The sequence below is a fragment of the Charadrius vociferus genome, unplaced genomic scaffold (genome assembly GCF_000708025.1).
Source record: "Charadrius vociferus isolate BGI_N301 unplaced genomic scaffold, ASM70802v2 scaffold72, whole genome shotgun sequence".
Lineage (NCBI taxonomy): Eukaryota > Metazoa > Chordata > Aves > Charadriiformes > Charadriidae > Charadrius > Charadrius vociferus.
Genome location: NW_009647830.1, coordinates 3,838,506 through 3,847,671, shown reverse-complemented (window position 1 = coordinate 3,847,671; position 9,166 = coordinate 3,838,506). Strand labels below are relative to the sequence as shown.

General features: G+C 36.1%; 1 protein-coding gene across 1 annotated transcript in view; it reads right to left on the bottom strand.

Moving 5' to 3' along the window:
- Positions 1–5,918: 5,918 nt before the first annotated feature.
- DCN (decorin) overlaps positions 5,919–9,166 on the bottom strand; it is a 40,194-nt gene continuing 36,946 nt past the window's right edge. Inside the window, exons 7-8 of the mRNA XM_009882602.1 lie at positions 8,534–8,672; positions 5,919–7,439 (exon numbers count right to left, since the gene is read on the bottom strand). Of these exons, the coding sequence (XP_009880904.1) occupies positions 7,245–7,439; positions 8,534–8,672 (334 nt within the window). The 3' untranslated portion in view covers positions 5,919–7,244. The remainder of the gene's footprint in view (positions 7,440–8,533; positions 8,673–9,166) is intronic.

Sequence of the window (9,166 nt, the reverse complement as noted above, 5' to 3'; positions counted from 1 at the left end):
TGTAGGGAACACAAAAATCCTGTGAGTCAGAATTCTGACAAGGAAGTTCAAAGGAAATATTACCATTTCACAGTAATTTAGTCCTTTGACAGCAGTAAGGAGCCTAACTACTTAACTTTTTCCATAACATTCCCATTATCTGCATCTGTTGAACAGAAATTCACACAATTTTCTCTATCTCCCCGTAACCTACACATACAGTGGCTCCTACTATATATCAAAAATGATTGGCATGTCTTTAAAGAACTTGGTGCTGGAAATGAGCAGTAAGGGATAGAAAAAAAAGAAAAAAATACCAAGGAGGTTAATCCTTTTATTTAATTTTGGTGATGGCAGGATGAAATATTAAATGGCCCGAGGTTTAGGATCTCTCAATTGCTCTCCGTTAGCCAATGCTTCAAAGACAGTGCTTTGTTTTAAGACTTCATTGCAACATATCCACTTTCTCCTTCCACATGAGAATGATGTGTATGGACAAACCTCTGAAGGATTATTCTCAGAAGTGAATAAGCCTTTTGAAGCATTTCAGTTGTCTAGAGTTTCTAGCACAGCCAAGCAATATTTAGAATGATTTTGTCTTTCATGTCAAGATTATTTTATGCATTTTGAAATTCCTTTTTTTTTTTTTTCTGCACTCTGGAATTTGGTTTATTCTTTTTAATCTTTTGATTCCTGCAAAGAGTCAATACCTTGAAATTAAAAGATGAAAGGATTCATCAGCAGAATACTACATGATTAGCTTAATTGGTTCTGAGTTTTCCTGTTGAAAGGGGTTTCTAACATGCATTTAGTAGCAGACACATGGTCCCTATTTTCCATGCCTTTATATTAGGATTTGAACACTTTCAAAAAGTTGCTGTGTGGAGAAGCACTAGCCTAATTCATCTCAATTAAAATCTTCATCTGGAAGCAATAATGTTAACGTCCAAACCTGAAGTTTTCAAAAATAGTAACAAAATTCTTAAGGTTTGTTCATTCAAATATAACATGGAGTTTTATACATTAGTTGAAAATAAATGAAAGTTATAAGTATGATTTATCTTAAGTTATACATTCAATGGTATTGAGTCAGTGACATAAAGAGTGGGACAAAAAAATAAGCTGGAATTTTGCCTGATTTCATGTTAGATATGAAAATACAAAGTTTTGTAAATTGCAACCATTTATACAGAGTAAAGCAGTACATATTCTACTGCCCATTCTGCCAAATTCTAGGAGCAACAAAAAATACTGATTAATATTTGTGCATATAAGAAAGATACCATGCCATTTATCACCAGAAATTATAATTTGAAGTATTCATCTTCTCTCCATCTGGGTGTGAGCCAAAGACAGTACCTGAGACAATTCTTTGGAGGAAACTTTTCTGTATGGAGGTGATTTAGATAGGTTTTTTGTTTGTATGTTTAAAAACTGCCCTTTGTATTTAGACGGTGGATAGCAGCTTTTGTTTAATTTCCTTTCAAAATTGAGTGCCCATCTGTAGCTTTCGGTTCCTCTGACTGAAAACATTGGAACTATTCATGTGCCTAAATGCTCGCAGATGCGAGGCCGACAATGTTTGTTATTTTCCAAAAACTTCTTCCCTGTGTTTCTTGCTGCAGCCACACATACGGATTCAGAAACATGACTATCACTGCTTCTCATCACACTGCAGATTCTTTGATTTTGTTGTTATTTCCCTTTATTTCTTACTTTTTTAATAATGTTATAATCTAAAAAATGTGTGCATGTATATATATGATTAAAGCAATACCATTTTTTCATAGTTTTATCCATTCTTTTTCCCACAGATGTAAGTTAATTTAAGTCCCAGCTTAAGCAGGCAGTACCAGAGCATTAACATTCTTTGAGTCTGCTGACTTCAGACACTCACGTAGAGGTAATCTCCCAAGCTTTCAAGTGGCGTAATGTGCACACTGAGTAAGAGAACAGCCTGACAAAACAATTTGGAAGAAATCACAGCTTTGTATCTCCAATAGGAAAGTGTGGATTTTAATAGGCAGGGCAAGCAGCCCTCCATAGTGCTTGCATCCAGACTGACCCTCAGGCACTTATGGTACATGAACAGCCCTGAACTTCCAGAGCAGGAAGCAGGGTGGGAGACCAAAGGCTGTTTTATGTCACTTTAAATGTATCCATTGATGAGTCTAGCTGATTGAGTGTTTGTGTTGATTTCAGTTCAAACACTAAAACACTTTTTGTGCCTTTTCAGGAGATGCACAGATACTTTGTTCTATTGCAGCTGGAGCACGGTTAGGGTAATGCTTTACACTACAATTTATCAACTACTTTTAGTTCCCCCATTTCAGTTTGAAGTCAATGCACTTAATATTGAACATCTCACAGCTCATGTTTCCCCTTCAGTGCTGTGTAAACCTTTCAGTAACATGATCCTTAATTTCTTTTTCTTTTTATTGAATAAACTACTTCCAACTAAATTAGCACCGACTAAAGCCCTTTGGTGGTTTAAAATTTGGAATGGAAAAAACCCAACCACCTAGTGATAGCTTGGTAACAACTGTGAAAAGTAAAGGCCACTTCGTTTGAAAAAAAATTACAGTGATGTAGGCCAGTCCCTCTAGCGAAACAGACTTAAGAGCAACATGTACATTCAGAGAGGATGAGCAAAATAACATCCATGTGCAAAGCAGGAATATTTGACTGTGAACATACAAAACGGCTATTGATTTCACAGCTATGTAGTTTAATTATTATTTTTTTTTTAAAGGAAAGTGAAACAGCACAGTAAGTATGTGAATTCGCACAGCCTCTTTTCATCAAGCCTCATAAACATCTTTCCTCCTGGTTTTCACAATTTGTGAACAGTACCTTTGTTGCTATCCCTCGGTGACACTAGATGGCACTTCAGAGTAGTGGTGGGATCAGAAAGTCTTGTAATCTTTTCTAGTTATTTTCCATGTGATATTATAGAGGCATTAAATTAATACTAGCATTTAACAAAAGAAATTTCTCAGCTTTCTGCTAAATTGTATATATGACTCTGAAGTAGATAATACCGTCTGTTTAAAAGAAGCAGCAAACATAAGCAGAAAGAGTTTATAACAAAGTGGTTCACTGGTAGGTCAAAAAAGCCAGGTTATGGGTCAAAGAGCTGTTTTTAGAGGATTTGAGAAGCAGCCTGAGAAGGCAGCTGAAAAAAAAAAATCTATAGGCTTGGAAATCAGAGCAACATGTTGTTGCCAGAGATTTGAGAGATGATCTTTTCCTGGAAATTAAATTAGATTCAATGTCATTTATACATCACCGATGAGGTACATGACAACTGTCCATAACCGGTGCACTTTAGGAGAAACCAGCCAGCTCCCTTCTGGCCTTAAAAGACAAGCATATATGAAGGGACTAATTGGTTTATAGTCAAGTTTTGAAAAATAACATTCTTTAGCAATATATGGTTTTCCTAACAAAAAAAATGCGTATGTACTTTTGGAAAACTGAAACCTGAGGGATATAACATTAACTAAAAAAAAGAAAAAAGTGGAAATATACTACAAAAGGAAGAGAATAAGTTCACAATATTGGCATCAAACTGCAGTAAAAACTTAAAGAAGCATTGCTTCTTCAAGACATGATTTTCATTTCCAACTTATTTAGTCAATTTAGCAGAAGATAGGAGGGACTATTTTCTTTAGTTAAAAGCCTCTTATGGGAATTTTTAGTTGACACTGTAATAAGTTTTATGAATAGAGGAAAAATGATAAATTTAGATATCAAAAGTAGCAGAAAATATTGGCCATAATTCTGAAAAGCTCTTTAAATAAGAAAAAGGAAAGTTCAAACATTTACTGAGATACTGTGATGAATCATAGGCATTATCAGTTTAAGATGGCAGAAAATATATTGTTGTCTCTAATTTTATTATTCTTTCTTTATCATAAAAGAAAGAATTGTTTAAAATATTATTAGAAAATCAGTTTTAAAAGCAAAGGGAAGAAAGTGTTACTATTTTCATTTGGATTTGTTATAATTTTATATTCAATGGAAGAAATATGAAGTCTCTGTATGTCAGTTAAATCGTTCTTACAGTTGAGGATCTGTAACTACACCTTTTTATTCTCATATCTGTTTCCACCAGCTTGAATTTTCAGATTATTGGGATATGTTTTGTTCCAGACTCCCTAGGAGAGTCTATTCTCACCCCAGAGAGATGGTCACACTCTTGCCCACAGTGACCCCTCCGTGGCCCAGGGATGCAGGAAGCGATAAGATGCGTTAGGCTGTGGCAGGAAACAAAGTTTTATTCCTCTATGTGTTTGAGTCCTACAGGTTATTTTGTGACTGTTTTCTGTCTTTATACTTTATGGAGGGATCCAACATGCACTGTTGGGCTTAAAGGCTTTCTACTTTAGCTCTCTTATTTCTTTTGACCCAACTGTTTATAGTTTGTTTGGGTTTGTTCTTTTTTTCTTTCTTTTATAGAATCACAGAATCATAGAATGCTTTGGGTTGGAAGGGACCTTAAAAATCACCTAGTTCCAACTCCCCTGACATGGGCAGTGACACCTTCCACTAGACCAGGTTGCTCAAAGCCCCGTTCAACCTGGTCTTGAGCAGCATTAAGAGATGGGGCATCTACAACTTCCCTGGACAACCTCTTCCAGTGTCTCACCATACTCAGGGTAAAGAATTTCATCCTAATATCTAATCTAAATCTGCCCTCTTTCAGTTTAAAACCATTCTTTCGACCCTCTTTTCTTCCTTTTTTTTTTTTTTTTTTTTTTTTTTTTTTTTAAGTGGAAGAGCCATCTGTTCTGTATTTATATGAAAAGGAGTTTTACAAGTATTGGGCTTCCCATTGCTTTGAAGTCTCTGCAGATGCTGTGTGTGGATAGAACTTAGGATAGGGTCCTGTCAGTCAGAAATTGTAGGTATGGCTGCACAATTTATGGAAAACCAACAGTGTGTTTACCTTTTGAATTCGTCATGATCTTGCTGAGGATGTTACAGGATTTGGTTGTTCTGTCTCATTGTGCAGGACTGGGAATCAGGAAAGTCTTGTTATCTTTGCGGCCCTTGGTTGTTAGTGGGGAATGTATTTCATGAGAAATAGCCTGTGCTTTAGTACAGAGGGCAGCAAGATTGGTATGGACATACCATAAGTATTACAGAGGAGGAGCAGGCTCAGATATTTTCTTCTGGACTTTAAGTTGCTTCTGGTTTGAACGAAAAGCCTTAGTATGGAGAGATTTCAAAGTTGTGGAGGGATAAATGGGAGCTTTTTATATATGTTTATATGAATTTCAAGTAATAAGTAATTGTTATTATTTATTGTACAAATCTCTTCCTGTACGTTGCGTCTATATCTGCTCATTTGAACCATGTGCATACAAACTCTGTGGAGTTGTCCAAGCTAAGATAATGTCTTTGTTCTCTATTGAAATGCCAGTGCTTACCTTTCTGCACGTCTCTCTCTCTGAATAATAGCAGTTATCCAACCAAGAATCAAAAGGAAATAATCTAACTGCTGATTTTCTGGAGGGTTTTCCTCTCCAGTAACAGAAGGATATCATCTACTGTTATTTTTATTTGAAAATAACGCTTAGGAAATATGAAACCCAGAAGAACAAACAGATGCAAATGGGGGTAATCATTGGCTACTACATGAAGAAAATAGCTAACAAGAGTGCAAACACTTTCTGTGTAATGGCTTTAGTGATTTATAATTGCTTCAAATTATTTACTACCTGAATAAATGATGTGAATAAAGAGAATATATTCATTTTCTAGAAAAAAATACCTGTGAGTGTTAGGCATGAAAAAGTTTCTCGAGGCAAGATAATTTCACACAGCTTGCTCTTACTTTACCTATCACTATGCCAAAGTTGTTCGATTTTAATTAAAGTTGTGACACACTATGTTATGCTATCAAAAGAGAAAATAAAGACAACGCCTTGGAGTTTGCCTGTATTACATTATTCTTTAATATAAATGACATATAAGTTTTACAAATTAGAGAGATTGACCTTGGAGTATTAAGAGGCTGCAGAAGATTCTTTTAAGGTGACTTTTTTATTGAGTATATGTTTAGCTTTGTAGATTGACAGTAGAAATGTGCAGCCTACCTTTGATGTGCTTGCTAGCCACTGGTGTGGGTTGAAGAATCCCAATTTGCAGAGGGCTTCAAATCACTCTAAGAAGATACTCCTACGAATGATATCCCAGCAATGTCCAGCTAGGCCTTGCAGTTATTTCACTTCCTATTTTGCTATACTTATGATTTTGCTTATAGTCTAAATTCCACAAATTCTTCAGATGGGAAGCCTGCATATCTCTACTTGACAATTAAAAACTTTGTTTAAAAAACAAAAACAGTAAAGGATGCTGACAATTGTACAATGCAGAACGAGTGAACAGTGAACTGCTATTATTTTTGGTTTAGATATATACATGGTTTGATACCAATGACTAAACCCTAATACTATACTCTGCAAGGCAGTCTCACTGAAGTCATTAAAACTGCTCTTGTGACTAAGGTGAGAGGGATTTGCCCTAGAAAAATTTAGTCATTGAGCTCCAGACATAGCTTACAGGTTTTGTACTGCAGACTACTCATTATTTTGTTCAATAGGATTATGTTAGGCTAATCCTGAACAGCATTGCTCTAGAAGAATGGCAAACTTAAAAGAACTATGTGTACAATATGAACTGATTTTATTTTTCCCAAAATAATGACATTAGCAACAACTTTATTTGCCTCTGCTAAATAGATACATTCAGAATTAGCTTAGTGTTATAGTGGATATTTTTAAATCTCCAGGGCTTGAAATAAATTTAAAGGAGGTAACTCTCACCTTCTCAAGTCTCAAGATGATTTGAGAGTCCTTTTTCCCTCTAGTAATTTTTTGTGTGTGGCTATAAAAATAACTTCAACCACTATATTTTATTTTTTTTTTATATCATAGCTTGACAAATATTTACTCCGAATCTCATATACAGTGGAATCTGAAAACCTGTAGCATTCAGAAAACTGAAAAATACCACAGAAAGCATGCTGGAAAAAAAGGCTGAAATAAGTCAGTTTAAAGCACAGTTGGCAATTCTTTTTGATGGTATGCTTGATCTTGTACATCTGTAATGATTCATTTATTCTACATCAATGGACCACCTCCACTTTAAAGTGAAGTTTCTGGTATTTGGCATTAATTGTTAGCGACAATTTTTTGAACAGGCCTATTACAACAGGTACTTTAGCTGAAAAACAACCGAGCCCCTTCTTTAGACATCTATTTGTAATTTCCAATCTGTACTGCAGAGCGTTCATGGATACATCGGAAAGCAGAGGGCTGGATTTCCCAGTACTGCACGGGGTTGCTGAAGAGACTCACACCAGAATAGCTAGCCTTTTTGGTGTTGTAGCCAAGAGGGCAAAAGTCGTTGATACCAACTGAAGCGATTTTGTTGTTATGAAGATAGACCACCTGAAAAGCATAGAAGTGCAAAAGTGAGAAACAGGGCTACCGTGGCAAAGAAGATAAATGGTTTGCTGTCGTATACTTGGTGTGCATTGTGCAACGTTATGCAGAGTAACGATATATCTTTTTTTCCAAACAAATGCTTGATTCTGCTTACCTTTTGCAATACCTAGAGTATGCCCAATTAGAAATAATTTCTGCAGAAAGCGCAGAAACTGTGCAGGGCAATCTAATAACATTACTAGCATTTGATCACAGTTTAACCAAAAAAAGGAGTCAAAGATGTGGAATTATTAATACAATGCTGTGGTTCAGAAGCATGTGCTGTATATATAGAATGTATTTGGTGCTAACTGGTTTCTCTCCAGCTCTAATGCTTTCACTCTCATGAGTGCAACCGTACAGGACTCAGAGCCAAAGTAACCGCTAATGATGATTTAAAATAGCTGATGAATATTACTTTGCTCCAGAGTTACCATTTCTGACAATTTTTCCCAAGCTATACGCAAGTGGTGATTTACATTTGGGAGTCTTCACTTTTTGGGAGCTTTCCTTCCTGTAAAATGTTAGTCCGAGTGAAGACAGATTTTAATTTGTTCCAAGAAGCCATATTTCTAGCTATCCAGCCTCACACACCTCAAAAATACTGCTGAAGTAAAATGCATATTGCGTCTCTTTGTCCTCCTGAAGACATAGCTCTGTGAGATACCAAAGGGAATGTTCTTGGGAAAGGTTGCAAAATGTCACTGAGTAGAATTGAGAAAAGTTCCCCAAAGTAAGTGTTCTTCGAGAGTATTTTTTTGGTAAAGAGGAAATCGAAGTACACAAATAATCCCATATTTGTGGCACCCCCTAAGACACATAGAGATATGAATGCACACCTCCAGATGTATACCCCTCCATAGCCACACCCACACAAAAATCAGATTTAGTCTTCCAGTTTGCAACTTTTCCATGCCTATTCAGCAGTTTATGAAATTTGCATCAAGTTACCTTTTGCACAAATACTGTATATGTTTCTGTTCAAGACCGAATAGCCACACAAATGCTACCCACCATCTTTCAACTGTTGCTCTCTGAGGCAGTATGATAAACTTTACCTGGATATATTTGTGTTCACCCAGCCCACCAGGTACTCTGACAAGTTCATTGTTGTTCAAGTGGAGCTCTCTCAGATGAGGTACATTGTTAAGAGAGCCATTTTCAACTGAAGAAATACTGTTGAAGCTGAGACCCAATCTGGAAAGAAAAAAAAAAAAGAAAAAGAAAAATATGTTAAACTTGCTCCCATAACTGTCTTTCTTAGGTTTATTCCTTCTATACACTATTGTTGTAGAAGAGACCAGTTTGATTTTCAGAATTAACTGTGAGGTACAGAATCACTGTGGGGAAGTAGTTTAGATAAACATCTTTAAATAAGTTTAACATCTGATGTCATCATGATTGCATTCAACTTGTGCCCATGGTGCTGCATACTTTCATGAGCTATATGACTAATCCCACTGTAAGTATGCTGTGCACCTCCATAGGCACCGGTCTTTCTTAAAAAGATAAATAAGAGTTTCTTGCATGACTTTAGGAGCACTGATTGACATTCTTTGTCAAACTACATAACCCAGGGTGACCCAGAACTTTTAAGTTTAAATCTTCACCACATCCATCTGAGGTACTTGTGCAGTTAGAGCCACGTTACAGACTGGAAACAGGAGCTGAGGCATACATAATGATTTGTT